We start from the raw sequence: 15219 nt of genomic DNA on the forward strand, positions 1-15219 counted from the left end.
GGGTGGCTCCGTAGGTAGGGAGCCTGCAGCGGCTTTCTTGGGAGCCCTACACAAAGCACGCCTCGGGAGCCTGACAGCCCTTGGGTGACCCCCGTGAGGTGGCTAGGATGCTGCCCAAGCGGGGAGCCCTGTGCACAGGGAGCGAGTGCCACGACTGCCGAGCAGGGCTCTGCCTCCTGTACGAGCACCGGGCTCATTCTCCATACCCTCGCTGGACCTGCACAAACTTCACCCGGCACACATCATGTGCGCAGCGAGGTTCAAGAAAGCTTTGGAGATGTCTCCGATTCAAGGAACGCACTTGCACCGTCCAGGCCACCTTTAGGAGAAGCAGTGGCCTGATGGCAGCTGCGTGGCAGGAGACGTGCACTCATACCTCTCTTTAGGACACCTCCAGTGGAAACCCAGTGACCCTATATGGGCAAAGACTTGCAAGATCTTCAAGAATTGTCCCCTCAAAAAAGCTGCCTCTGTTTGAGGGCTAAAGCAGCCCAACAAGCACCCACTGCCCATCAGCCCAAGGGACGTGGCTTCTCCGGGCTCTCCCAGGGCCCTGCCACTCTTGCCTTCTCTTGCAGCAGGCCCAGTCGCGGACACTTTCTGCTCCCTGTCTCTCCTGGCACCCAGCTCACAGCTGCCAATAACCTCTCCTCCAAGACCAAGGCGAGAGCAAAGTGCCAGCTCCTCTCAGTAGCACCATACAGGGGGTAGCGGGAGGTGCAGCAAGTCACTGAGTGTCTGCCAGAGCCATCACTGCCCGAGTTACACCGCCAATGTGCCTTCTAGAGTAGTGGCCACGCACCCACATTGCAGCTGCTGAGAAAAAAAAGCCTCCTACTCGAGACAAAAACCACCCTCTGACTCAAGTCCAATCGAACCCACCCTGAGATTTCCTGTGTCTTTGCCTCTGCAACTATGGAGAGGACATGAGGAAGTGGGAGAACTGGAAGGCTGCTCAGACCTATGGCAGGCGATGCTACGGACCAGGTAGGAACTCTGCTGCTAATCGTAGGTGCTGTGGTCAACGTTTGAGGTGCCCTGCCTCCAGCCAGGAGGAGAGGGACAACCGCATTTATTGGACTGTGTGGATTCAATGGCCTGGCACGTCAGAGCCACAAAAGTATAAAGCCCTGGTGGACACTGGTGCCCAGTGTAATGATCAGCAGATGCCAGTTGCTACCGCCACGGTGCATCGATGGCAGTATCGCGCCAACCGGGACTCCCTGATTCCCATCCATAACCTGATTCGACGGCTAGAGAGCCAAGGAGCGATCAGCAAAACTCGCTCACCCTCGCTGCTTTGCTGCCCCCAGCATGGGCTCTGCCAGGTCCTGCAGCTCCTCGGTGCCTGTCCTGGCATCAAACAAGGACGGGGATGCTGCACCCGGCTTCGCAACCTCCTCGAGAACCACTTATAAGAAGGCCGTACAACTGAGAGGTGGGTTGATGTTTCACAGGCAGCTCCAGCCAGTCAATTGGATAAAAACTTAAAAATAAATACAAAATATTTTTTAAATCCCAGAACAGCCTATGCTTCCAATACCATTTCTGGTATCTCTGCATACTGCAGCCTTTTCCATTACACCGCAGGGCTGAGACAAACAGCTCGGTCTCCTCTCCGTGAACACCTGAATGAAGATCTGAGTTTGCTCTGACCGTGTTTGTGCTCATTGGGAATTCACCCTGGGCAAATATCCCAGAGGACGTGTTTCAGGACGGGAACGCAAATATCGGATGACATGTGGGCAGAGCCCTGCCTGAACCCCTCCAACTTACGGAATAAATCGCGTAATAAATATTGGAGCATTTGACTCACTCGAGTACTTGCATTTATTTTAATTTCAGTACACTGGGGGTGACGTTTCTCACACAAATGCGTTTAGAGGATCAGACCCTGCGCTAACCCAAAGCCCAGGGGAGAACGCTGCCATTTTAGTGAGCTGGCAATAAATTTCATGAAAAACATGATGAAAACCAACTTCCCAGTCCAAGCCAGTATCTCCCCAACATAGGCCACCAACGTATAACCAAGATTAAAATATTTTACGAATGCTATGAAGTGCTGCGAGCTCCTCCCCAAGCGGAACACGAAGCCGAAGCCACAAGCCCAAACCTTCGCTTTGCTCCCGAGTCCCAGAGCAGCACCGAGCCGAGCCGAGCCGTACACCCCGGCAGCAGCGGGTTTTAGTTATGTGAACACGAAGGGTCACGGACCAGAGGGTTACAGGATCGGTCACTTTGATATATGTTAATCTTCACTTTATTGGGGGATAAATCAGATCTATTTGCTGATGTGCTTGAGCAGCCTGATGCAGGCTGCGAGAAACCACCTTCGGTGAGACATTGCCAGCCTCGGCTCTCCCAACTAAGAGGGACCTGCCAATAAATTAGACCAAAAATACCCGGGTTTGACCACAATCCCCAGGGCAGGGGATCCCCTGGACGAGACACTCTCTGGAGCTCGTACTTTCCTACAGCCCTCAGCCCCACATTTTCTCTGCCAGGCCTTCCATGGGAGTCCTACAGGACGAGTCGCAGAAGCTGCTGAAGGACAAGGTGAAGGGAGTCAATCTGCAGAGGTAAAAGCCACCCAGCTGGCTTTAGATGTTGCCGAACAAGAAAAGTGGCCAAGACTCTCTCTCTCCCCTGACTCCTGGATGGTGGCAAATGCTCTGGGGGGGTGGTTAAAGCAGTGGAAGCAGAGCAACTGGCAGCCCTGTCCTGCCGGCTGGGCCCGTACTCTGTGTCCGTCAGGGCTCTGGTTGCCGGGGGCAGCTGTGAGGCGCTGAGGCGGGGGGGCTGTTTGGCGGCCGTGCCGGTGATGCGCTCTGGCGCTTGTGACATCAGAGGGGCCGCGTCACAATGGGGGCAGCTATCAAAGGCGCCCGCAGGCAGCGCTGCCCCAGCACAGCCAGAGCCAGAGGTGAGTGCGCAGGCGGCGGGAGGCTGGGCCGGAGCGGGGCCCGGGCAGAACGGCGGCCCCCGGGGGGTGGGTTCTCATCCTGCATCAAGGGCCCAGACGCTGCCGGGAGCGCCTGGGGCCGGGCACGCTGCCGCCACCGCCGCCGGGGCTGGGCGCGGGCCTTGCTGCCCCCCAGCTGCCTCGGCCCCTCTCCTGCCTGCCCCCAGCGCCCTGCGGCTGCCGGCCCCGCTCCCCCGCCACCACCTTCTGCCCTCCCAGCCCCACTCAACTCCTCCTCTCTCTCCTCCCACAGGCCATGGCTGATACAACCTTCCTCACCTTGCTCGTGAAAAGCATCCTCCAGCTCCTGCACGTGGTCTGCCAGGAGCTGGGTGAGGCCACCTGCGGGCACGTGCAGCAGTACGCGCAGCACCTGAGCCAGCCCATGACTCGGCTGCTGCAGGACATGGAGCAGAGCGCCGCGGCCTGGGGAGACCTGCTCTTCGCTGCCTTGCAGCACTGGCAGGTCTGGGCGCTTGTGGGAGTCCTCGTCCTGATCTTCAGGCTCTGCCGGCGCCTCAGCAAAAGGAGCCGCCAGCCAGCCAGCCGCGCTGCAGAGGAGAGCTCCAGCACCAGCACAGAGAGCGGCAACGAACAGTGTGAAGGAGAAGGTCCCGGCGACTATGAGAGGCGCGTGTTTGGGAGGTTTGCAAAGCGCTTCCGGTCATCAGTGCAGAGCCGCATGGTGGAAGAGCTGGTGGGCGACCTCCTGGCTGTCTTGCAAGAGCGTTTGTCCAACAGCTTCTTCCCGGTCCTGCAGCCAGCCATCGGGGTGGGCAGCGCCTTCGAAGGTTGGAGTCCCCGTGGCTGTGATGATGTGTACCGCCTGCTTGTGCCCCTGAAGCCCCCCCGTGGGCACATCTTCCACCTGGAGCTGGGCACTGCGGCGGAGACGCCAGCAAAGCACTCCCGCATCCGCGTGGTGCTGCCGCGTACCTGCAGGAGGGATCAGCTGGTGAAGAGCACGCCATTCTACCTCCACCACCCCCAGGAAAAGGAGCTGAGGAGAAATCCAGCTGCCAGCCTCCTCAGCACCCTCTGCACCGGCTACTACCTGGATGTGCACAAAACCGCCCAGTGGTTGCAGAACCTGGTGAGCTCGGCCTGGGAGGAGATTCCTCAGTCACAGCACTACAGCATGAAGGTGCTGCCTTCCAGACGCTCCTGCAAGCTGCAGCTGACGAATGCCTCCGGGAAAAGCCTCCTCCTTGACATCGTGTTTGGCGTGCAGCAAGGCAACTCGGACATCTTCCTGAGCAGCCAGGAGACTACAGAGGCCACCCTCACCCACAGCACAATGTGGGCAGAGAGCTACGCGGTGGCAGAGGTGAAGTTCTTCAGGCGTGTGGCCAGGCAGGCCCCGCATGCATGACACCTCCCACCTCCAATGCCTCCAGGTCTTTGCCACTATCCTGCTGGGCACCAGCTTTTCCACCTCTACCTTCAAGACCGTTGCCATGCACCTCCTCAACACCTTACCCGTGTCAAGCTGGAGCAGGAGGGAATTCCTTATGCGGCTGCAGGATATCCTGTGGTACCTGCGCGGCTGCCTGCAAGACAAACGCCTCGACCACTTCTTCTTTGCTAATGAGAACATGCCCGAGGACATCGTCTTGCCCCAAGCCCTCCAAAGAGTGGAGCCACTCAACCTGTTCCAGCACCTGCTGCACGACCCGGCCGCCCACGACAAGGCAATGCGTGAGGCTGAGGAGCTGCAAGATCGGCTCACAAGCCTGCTCTTCTCTGGATACTGAAAGAGCTCTCTTAGTGTCCCCCAGGAGCTGGTGCTGTGGAACTGAGCACGCTGGGCACACACAACACGCGACTCCATCGGCACTGGGAACTGCTGCCACATCTTTCCTCTGCAGCAGAACCGCACTCTGGGGAGTGGGACGCGATGCAGCTGCAGTCCCTTGCAAGGAGCCTTGCGACAGAGACTCCTGTTACCACCGGCACAGCCACCGCCCTGTCCCTCGCAGAGCTCTATCCTGTACATAGATGTCAATAAATCGTTTGTTTCACACACAAATGCCGCGTCTGTGCACGTGCGGGCATCAGTTTTGGGGGGAAGGTGGGCATAGGGTGCTGAGCGCTCGGCTGCCCCAGAGTGGGGGAGCATTTTGCCAAAGAGCTGATGCCGGTGGGATCTGCTTTCACTGATTCTGGAGCTGAGGCTCCCACCTGACTCTGCTTCGTTTCAGAAGTGTTATTTTGGCAGCCTGTGTGTGTCCACAATCAGCAGTAGAGCCTCCCCGGACACCCCCTCCATCATGCCCGTTCAGCCCCGAGCTCATCCCACAGTAGGGTGCTGCTTGCTCCCAGCTGCTCCCAAATCAGGGACATCTCAAAGGGTTAACAGAATCTGATTTTCCTCGTAGGAAGATCACAGCTTAGGCAAAGGCACCCCGGTGCCACGGTGGTCCCCACCCCGCAACCCCATCGCCAGCCCCCCCGAAGCCCTGGGACCCACTCGCCCTGGGGCACCGGTGACGAGGGTTTTCCCTGTACAAGCTGCCCGAGACAACACAACCAACCACGGCATAAAACCCGCTGGCAACAGCCCTTTGCCTCCACGTGTTAATGCATCGAGAAGCCTCATTTGCTAAGCCCTGCGATAAAGCTGCCCCCACCGTATCAATGTTTCGGGCTGCAAAGGCAGCAAATAAGCAGAAAGCAAAGCCTAAAGCAAAATTAGGTTCAGCAAATTGAGCCAGAGGTGCTGGTGGAGGTACCAGCCTGGGAGCAGGAGGGGAGGGTATAGGTGACCTGGACACACGTGGGCACCTATACCCCTGCCACCCACCACCCTCCGGCCACAGGTCTCTCTCCCAAGGAGCCCAGAGCCCTTCGGGCAAGGTAGGGGGGCACATGGATGGATCCCGCTCCCCCCTGGCCACCCTGCTGGTGCTACACAACCACCTCTCCGCTCTGCCGGAGAAGGAAAAGCCATTTATCTCCGCTGCCAGGCATGAATGTCCCCGTGCATCTCCTGATGGGAACCCCAGAAGCGAGTGGTCCTCAGTGACCCCCTGCGCTGTGCCCATCCCCTCTAATTTAATGCTGAAAGCATCCAGGACCGGGCTGGAGACATCCTCAGGAGCTGCCAAGAAACAACTTGCCGCTTCTGCCGGGATGAAACAGCTCTCGGGACCCATAAGGAAGGAGAGCACTGGGCAGGAAGGCTCCCGCGGCACTGGCTGCTGCAGTCCCCTGCCAGCTGCATCCCTGACGCTGCTCCCAGGCTGACCTCTGCTCGGCAAAACAACCACCCAGCAAAGCTGGGTTGGATCACAGGATGGGTCTTACCTTCCCCGCAGGCTGCTTCAGGCTCTGCTGGCTCTGGACAGCTTTCACACCACGTAGCACCAGCCTCACCTTGCAATGCCCTTGCTGAGCCCCGCAGCACACCCAGGAGATGGGGAGAGGGTGTATGGAGGGGTCAAAGACTTCTCTGGGCTCACCTGGATAGCAGGGAACTGCAGCATCTGGCAGTGATTCCTCTAAAGCCAGCTTATCAATGGCGACAATTCAGGAATTAATAGAGCCAGGCTGGCAGGATGCAGGAACATCACCCATTTAGTGTCATATTGTGAGACTTTTAATTACTGGGGGAATATGGAGTCATGTAATGATTACAAGAACAAATACTCAAAGTGTGTGGAAATTAACTGAGCCTTGGCAGTAATTAAGCTTGAAGATTAATCAGTCGTTAGCAAATAACACCCTTTGCAGGCTAACCACTATGTGGGGGGGGAGAGGGATGAGCGGGGATGCTGGTGCAGCAGACCTCAGTCTTCCCCGCTGCCACCCCGCTGTGAGCATGGGGCTGGGCAGGGGCAGCCCAGCGACTGGAAAAGGGCTTTTCTGAGCCCCAGCGCTGTCAGGGTACGGTGTCAACTTGGGTCAGCCGCTCCAGACCCCCTCCCTCGCTCCCAAGCGCTTTACAGCGGGGGACCAACACTTCCACTGCAAACTAATATTTCCCTTGCCCAGCAAATAGCTCTCCAGGAGGCTTCCGTAAGTACTTCTAATTTCCTTCCCCTGTGATGATTTACGAGGGTTGCATTCAATTAACAGCGGTATTGATTTTTCTGCAGCTGACTGGCAGGCTGCTCGCCCTCGTTAGGGAACCCATCGCTCACCTCCCCAGCGCAGGCAGGGGGGAGCCCGGGGAGGGCTGGAAAGGGGACCTGGCAGGCTGGCTGACGGGTGCCGCCTGTGTCCCCTTACCCCAGTGTGACATCCCGCAAAAACCCCTGGCAGCTCTTCTGAGGAGGGTGTTGGACGCTCCGGTCTTCCAAGAGCCGTAGCTGAAGCATTGCAAGGGGCCGGCGGGCTACATAGAGAGGGACCTATGGAGTACTCAGACAGCACCTATGGAGCAAGAAAGATCTTGGAGCAACTTTCAGCTGCTTAAAGCTGCCTGCCCTGGCAGCTGGGAGGCTTTCCAAGACAGGTCATTGATTACACCCTATTTATTTAAATTCCCCCTTGCACTTCCCAAGGGGAAAAGCCACCCCTGCCCACCCCCGGAGCAGCACTGGAGGGGGACAACACTCACAGGGGCTGAGAGTGATTAATTATGGGGCTATTCCCTACAGCCCACCAAAGCCTTCATCTCTTTCATTTGGGCTCTGCAAACCCAAACCCTCCTGATTTCATCGGAGATCCAGCGTTAAGCAGGAGAGGGATTTGTAAAAACGAGAATCAATCCACTTTCGCGCAGGTGGAATTGCGAAGCCTGCGCCGGTGGCTTTGCTGAGCAGGGAAGGAGACGAAGGCGACAGCTGTGCTAACCAGAGACGCTTTAAGGAATAAAATCCCTTTGAAATTACCACCCTTTAATTGCATTATCTCTTGCTGACAGCTTCAAGTCGGTCACTGGTGATCAAAGAGACAGAGAAAGGGAGGGAAAGTGGAAACAAGCCCTTGGTGGAGTCCCAACATCCTAATAATGAACAAGACCAGCGCATCTCCATGGCCACAGGGCTGATCTGCGTTGAGAAGACACTGCCCCGTCCCAGTGCAGTTGGCGATGCCCGTTCCCCCTCAGCACAGGAGGTCCCCAGGGGCTGCGGCCGATTACCCCCCAAGGGACGGGGACCTCAGCACGTCTCTCACCAGCTCCGTAGGGTCTCAGCCCAGGTCTTGCACAAGCTGCTATTCGATTCCCCCCGGGATGCTCCAGGCAGCTCTGGAGAGCATCCATCAGAGCAGCAGGGTCAGTCCGGACCTGGGCTCTGCGTGGAGCAGGGCGGCACATGGGGTGTATTGGCTCTGCACCCTTCCAGCTGCCTCGCACACCCCGCAAAGGAGGGCAGGGACCGGGAAAAGCCAAGACAGGTCACTACGGATGAGGGAGCACATCTGGCAGCAGAGACAGAGCCACTTAAACCTCCTGAGACCCAGCACAGCTCTAACGCTTCCAACACGCCTCCTCTGACCACAGACGGCAGCCAAACCCAGGAGCTGCAGGGAAGGAGGGGAGCACTCGGGAAACGCTTCACAAGTGTTTGCAAACGCTGCCAGTGCTTCATTACAGACCGTCCCACCAAAAATCCATACAGGAGAAACCCCTTCACAATGGTCGCTTCATCTGGAGATGCTCTGCTCCACAACCAAAACCTGATCTTCAGAGGCTGGGTGAGAACAAGGAGATTGGTTTTGATGCAGGACCAAGTGATGGGACTTGAATGCACTTCAGGGGTAATGTATATGGAACAAAAGGCAATAAACTAGTTGTCCCTGATTTTCTGTTCCTGAAAGTTAAGACACGTGTAATCTCAATGGCTCAAGCCCATCTCAGCACATACACAAAACCTGAGGCTGTTTTGATCTGCTGGGTCCGGAGGTTCCCATCCTCTCTGGTCTCTCCACGCAATGGCCCAGAGTCACCAGCCACACAGCAGATCTGAAACACGAGATCCCCATCTGCAGCGATCGCCGCCAGTTCACATAAACGCTTTTAAGTTTATCTCTTGGCTGCTGGTGTCCAGAAATTACCATCACCTGAAATTACTGGTTCTTTTAACACGAGATTGGCCAAGAAAATCATCAAACGTGAACGAGCGCCGGTTGTAATAGTCCCGTCCATTCCTCTCCGGGATTACTGTTGTCCTCCTCGCACGTTTGGGTACCAGCCAGCCTCGTAACGACAAAATCCCCAGCACCTGCCATTACCGAGGTAAACTATATTTTTCATTTCAGTGCTTGAAATTATGTTACTTAAAAGGCAAGACCATGCACTCCAAGGCTGCCTGTGCAGCTTTAATTCATGTGTGCACACAGTACGGCACAGCACAGCCTTTAATTACAGGCTCACTTACTCTATTTTCCATTATAGGCGCAAAAGAGACTCGTAAGGAAAGCAAGGGAGAGAAATGGCAATGAAGATGGAAACAGGGAGGCAGAGGAACCCCCGCCGGCTGTCGAGCATGGCCACGGAGGGAGGCAGAGGTGGGAATGCCAGGCGGGATCCATCGGGATGCACCGCAGCTCCCACGCTGGCGCCGGGGGCATGGCACAGGGCAGCGGTGACCGTTGCGTGTCACGTCCTGCCACCCAGCGCTCACATGTCACCTGTGACTCCATCTGAGCAAAACCTACGCTGGTGTCTTTTCTGTATTGCAAAGTTTGTCCTGAGCGCTGCCCCTTGGTTTTTTCATCTCTGCCCGTCTACGTTCAAGTCCCTTTAGTTACCGTTTTTGCAGACCTTGGCGTGACAGCCAAATTAGCATTAATAAATGTTGAAGGGTTCTCAAAGCAAAGGGAAATGTCTCTTTAGCAAATGGGCATGTCATGATGGGAAGGTGTAACGGCATCTCTCAAGCTGCCAGCTGGGACGGATGCGGCATGCGGATCAGGTGCCAGGAGGCAGAGTGTTTCGGGGCTCGACAGTTCGCTCCTATTTCATTTCAAGCTTTGCTGAACGTATCAGCCCCGAATTTCAAACAACCACCATTTCCACAGCTACCTGAGGAATATGGGCACAAAGAAACCGGCCTGAGCTCGCTCTGGGATTTCATGGCAGAAGGAGCACAGCCCTCACAGCGGGTACTGCTCCAGCCATCAGCGAGTCCCACCTCCAGCTCCACCACAGCACGGCAGTGGAGAGACACCCTCCCACGCCGTGACACTTGCAGCTGAGACAGGTGCTACAGGAAACCCCCAAAATCACAGTCATTTCAGAATTTCCAACAGAAAAGGGTTCCAGAAGTGGCATATAACAAGACAGCAAAAGATCTGCCCAAGCCCCACACCCTGGTGGGCTCCACCATCCCCACGCAGCGGCTCAGCCCGACACCGCAGAGCACATCAGGGTTTTTCGCTCCCGCAAACCCCCCGCACCGAGCCCGGCGCCGCTCCACAGGGTCTTGCACGGGGCATCGGCGTGGCCGACTGACCTGTCCAGAGGGAATCGCGCTTCATCCCCTTTGTGGAAGTCAGTGCTATTCTCCAGCCTGGCCAGGATGTCCATCCTCTTCATCAGCATCTCCAGCATGTCGCTCATTCGCCGCAGCACCCCTCGGGACTCCAGCGCGCCCATCACTGCAGGCACACAAAGAGCAAGCGAGACACGGTCATGGGCCGGGCGCTGCCATGTGTGGACCGAGAAAATCCCCCTCCCCACAGCTTTAGCCCCAAAGCTGCCTGCGGTCCTGCGCTTCCCAGCCCCACAGATGGGCTGGATGGTTTATAAACCATCTCGGTGCCCCGCTGTCCCCGAGATCCCCTCCCTGGCTCTGCCAACAGCCCCACAGCCCCATCGTCCTGCTCAAGCACGGGTTAATCCCTGCCTGTGCCCAAATCCAGCCGGGCTGCTGCAGCTCCCCATAGCCAGCGCTTACACCAGCCCTGGATCCAGCTTCCTCTCCGGGCATAAACTCCTGACTTGTCCACCCGATCCAGCCTGTCCTGAGCACTTATGGGAAACCAACTTCATTCTCAAACACTAACCAACCAGCCTTTCACTCCGCACTTCTGTTTCCCACTCTCCCAGACCCGCCTAGCCCAGCAGCCCGCCTTTGACAGCAGCCCACTGGCGATGCTGAAGGAAAAGCACGGGAAACGGAGCAAATAGGTGGTCCTCCCCCAACATATCCTCCCAGCAGCACCGGATTTTCCTGTCGCAGAAAAGAATTTCTTTTCTACCCAAATCAGCTACAGGGTGGGTGCCTCAGCACTGGAAATAGCTCAATCGCAAACGCTGCACCTCAGCAACATCCCCCCCACCCCAGCAGGGAAAGCCCCCAGTTCCCATTCCCATTTAATGCTCTGCTTCCCATGGGCTCGCACAGCACCGACCCGCTGCCATGCCAAAAGCGCCGGGGGACAGACGGGCTCCGGGCTCCCAGTTTGATCTGCTGCCTAGTGACAGGCAGCCCCGAGCCTGAAGCCAAGGGAGAGAAAATAAAGCTCCTATTTCATCTCAGCGCGGCTCATTTCACATTAGTAATAACTTAATCAGTGCATAATCCCCTGAACTTCTCCCGTTTAGCTTATCTCCACCGTTCCACTCGCATGTGCTTTTCAAGAGGCAGCACATATTTAATTTAGGGAGCAGCAGGAGCCAGGCGGGCGGCGCTGGGAAGGCGAGAGCGGCTGCCGGACACCCCAGGTGGCCATTGGGAAAGCAGCTGCCGGACACCCCAGGTGGCCACCGGGACTTCAGGGACACCTCATGCATCTCCAAGCAGACGCAAACCCGGGTGTTGCAAAGCCAGAGAGAGGGCGGCTGTGCTGGAGCATCCCCCACCCCGGCACAGCATCCTGCACCTGGCTCAGCCCCGGCGCTGGGATGGAGCAGGGCACCCCAAAGACACATCAAACAGCATGGAGGCCAGCCTGAACGCGAGGTCTGGATGGTTTTAGTATTCGGATGAGAGCGGTGTGTATGGTTGTGGTGGGAACCAGCTCACCCCAACAGCTTCCGCTGCTGCAGAGATGCAGCCCCGGCACCTTTCCCGCACCCCCAGTGAATCACCCACTAACTCCAGCTCCAGAGGCTGCAGTGCTGGGGGTCGGTTCTCCAGCTCTGATGGAGGAGGGCTGCATTGGCACCGCAGCCGAAACGGGGGCTTCGGCACCCGCACGTCCCCCTGCCAGGCTCTCGCCCCAGCCGGCGCCGTGAGAGCATCGCGTCACCGCGGCCGCTTGTCGCTGTCAGACACATGGCCCGTGAACACCGGGTTACAAGCCAGCCCATAACCCCTCCGAGAAGCTGACACCGGGCCAACCAGACCTCACCACGGGCCGTCTTCCACGCTCGGCTGAGATTATCAGCAGCACATTATTTTTCCTGACGCTATCTAACATAATGGAAGAAAAATTGAAAGCGAAAGCAATTCCTCAAAAAAACCCCACCACTATTCATGGAGATTGAAAGCGGGCTCTTCCCCAAGCGCTCCCTGCACTCCCATGGCAAGTTGGCGACTTCTGCTTAAATCGGTGGGTGCCCGAGGTCCTGTGCAGCCCCACACCTCCCTGGATGGGTCCAGGAACACACGGCAGCCACCTTCGCCCGTCCCACCAGAAAGGTCTCCGGATCCCCTGGCTGGGGCACAACTCACAGCCTGTCCCACTAAAGGGCAGAAGCGCTAATGTCTCAATTAAAGTCTCAATTAAAAGATGCTTGGGGGGGGGGGGGGGGGGGGGAAGTGGAAAGTTGGCTCAGTTTGTACAGGGGCCTCCCCAAACACAGCTGAGCAAACTGGGCAAAGACACGGCCAAGAAAAAACAGAAAAGCTCTCAGATGGGCTTAAATCAGAACACTCACATCAGTTATTTCCCCACGGAACTGAGCCCACCGCGGCTGCGCTGTGTTCATGGCTCGCAGCCCCCGGCACCCTCCTCCCGCCTGCCCCAGGACCGACTACCCCCTGAACCGGGATTTCTGCTCAGGATTTGCTCCTGCTCCCACATCCCGGCATCGCCAGCGGGTCAGAGCTTAGAACTTGAACTCATTTTTTGAGCGAGACAGAGACTGAGCATCCTTCTCGCACGGTCCTGTGCCGGCAGGTGAGCGTGGAGCTCGGGAAAAGGACCCGGTACAATCCCTACAGCTGGGGTTAAGCCCGGAAGGACTTAAACCACAACCACCACATTTCCGTGGATGGAGTGGTACCCTTGGCCCAAAGATTTAGATCCCAGCTTGTTTTGGGGGGAGGGTCAGGTCATGCTGGTTCGCTAGGAGGATGCAAGGATCGTGTCTGGGAAGGCAATGGAGCCGACTGAGAGCCGCTGCTGCCTGTGCTGCTCGGGGCTGGGCTCTCGCCCCAATTTGTAGCCAGGTTGCATTCGTTTAATTACGAAGGCCTGCTTAGTGGAGCAGCTCATTTGAAATTTAAATGGCCGCTCACAAAGCCCAGGCAGGGAAACAGCTCTGCCCCCGATTAAAACCCAGACACACGTACAGAGCGCGTCCCTGCCGAGGAGAGCTGGGAAAAGCCCTTTCCCTCAGCTCAGGATGGGTTCCGGGAGCCTCTCCAGCCCCACTAAGGGAGCCTAATCCTGCCCTGGGGAGGTGGAAGAGGGAAACTGAGGCACGGAGCTACACAGGGCTCCCGTTTCCAACAGGCAGCAGCGAGACAGTGTCCATGGCAGGCACGCAGGGGTGCTCAGCACCACGTCCCCAGCACCCAGGCAAAGCTCCCCAGGGACAGCCCCATGCTCAGGCAGGAGCAGGAGAGGGAGATGACACCCCCTCCCCAGGCAATCCAGCCGAGGATGCCTGCGCTGAGCCCTCCCTGCAGCAGCACATCCCACAGGACAGCTCTGCTCCCAAATGGCTACAGAGGGACGAGGGTATTCCCACTGGGGAATGAAACCATTTCCCACCGGATCCCGGAGAAGCCGGCAGCAAGCAGAGCCGTGAGCCCCAGCGCCGCAGCTGAGCCCCCAGCGCCAGCCCGGCCCCCCCCTCCCCCCCCCGACTCTCCCACTGGCTTCGCCGAGATTTCCCCTCGCATCGCTGCCACCTTCCAACTTCCCAGCTGGTTTTCAGCGATTCCGGGATGCTTTTCAACGGCAAACCTCAGAGGTTGGATGTCAACAGTGAGCAGAGCTATTCCCTTTCCCATAACACAATAAAAAAAAAAAAAAAAAAAAGAAAACAAAACAACCTCACCCCAAATCCTAAGTAAAATTAGTCATAGAAAAAATAAATCTCAGCCTCCACTGGGTTATCTTTTCAGGCACCCTGCCAGAAAGCAGAGCTGTCGCGGGGCACATCTTCCCCCAGCCCTCCCCGGGCTCCGGGAGATGAAGTTGAAGCCCTTCATCATCAACACCTCTCTCTTTCTGTTCTTGGTCTTTTTTTTTTTCTTGTTGTTGTTGTTGTTGTTCCAGAAGCTTAAGGAGGATAACAAGTACGATTTGACATTTTTGGCAATGATTATTACATCTCTTGGAAAGCGTGTCTCATTAAAACCAAAAGAAAGGAGGAAAAGTGCTGAAGCGACTCTTTTAAAAATGCAAGAGCCGGGATTAATTTCTTAACCTGAAGCAGAGACCCAGACACCCGCCGAACGGCTGCTGGGCTGCCTGGCAGCGCGCGCCGGCGACGGGGATGCGGAGGATGGAGGCGAGCCCGGCCGGCGCTGCGGGCGGCCAGGGTCGGGTACCCCCACCTGCTCCCCTTAAATCAGCGATGGAGACCCCCAGAAGACTCACAAAGAGCACTGCGGGCAGCCAGGAGAAACCCAAACCCAACTCCTTAGCATGAAAACCCAGTAAAATAGTCCTGCAAGACACTCTTTTTTTTTTTTTAAAAAAAAAAAAAAAAAAAAGAGCAAGCAAGCTGATAATTACAAAGGAAAAATATTCTAATTACCCTTGATAATCAGCAATGATGGGAAAGAAAACACAAGTAAAACTGTTCAACAGATTAATTGGAGTTTGCTAAAGTATGACAGGTTTTTGACAGTTTTCCTGAGTGGCAGCCGCTCTTTAAAGGCAATCACTGAACCTGACAGAGGTTTTCATAGCAGCACTAGGAAATAATGATTGCAATCAATCATATCTTACTGGATTTCATGAGACATGCTGGTAAACACAGCAGAGGGAGGAGAATTATTTATGGTGCTTCAGAAGAGCATACAGCTAAGTAATTGGATGAAATCAGGGGAAAAAAAAAAAAAAAGCATCCCCTAAGGGTGATGTCTAGTGGAAGAAGAAATAGTTTCTCTGCGAAACCAGTGGAATAGTCAACAGCCAATCTGCTCAAATTTGGATGGGTCGAAACCCTGGAGAATTCACTA

The 15219-nt window shown here is 56.4% G+C and overlaps 2 protein-coding genes across 3 annotated transcripts in view; one reads left to right on the top strand and one right to left on the bottom strand.

Moving 5' to 3' along the window:
* Positions 1–15219, bottom strand: part of MGAT5B (alpha-1,6-mannosylglycoprotein 6-beta-N-acetylglucosaminyltransferase B) — a gene marked incomplete at both ends in the record, with an annotated part of 89692 nt that overhangs the window by 52219 nt on the left and 22254 nt on the right. For both annotated transcript variants that reach the window (XM_082492367.1, XM_082492366.1), the window contains one exon: positions 10366–10510. In XM_082492367.1, coding sequence (XP_082348493.1) covers positions 10366–10510 — 145 coding nt within the window. The remainder of the gene's footprint in view (positions 1–10365; positions 10511–15219) is intronic.
* LOC309679049 (inositol 1,4,5-trisphosphate receptor-interacting protein-like 1) lies at positions 1315–4716 on the top strand (the record flags this gene model as incomplete). The annotated part of the gene is given in 3 exon segments (XM_082492279.1): positions 1315–1438; positions 3520–4325; positions 4327–4716. Coding segments are annotated over 3 exon segments (1320 nt in total).

This window comes from Vanellus vanellus, assembly GCF_965231255.1.
Source record: "Vanellus vanellus genome assembly, chromosome: 17".
NCBI lineage: Eukaryota > Metazoa > Chordata > Aves > Charadriiformes > Charadriidae > Vanellus > Vanellus vanellus.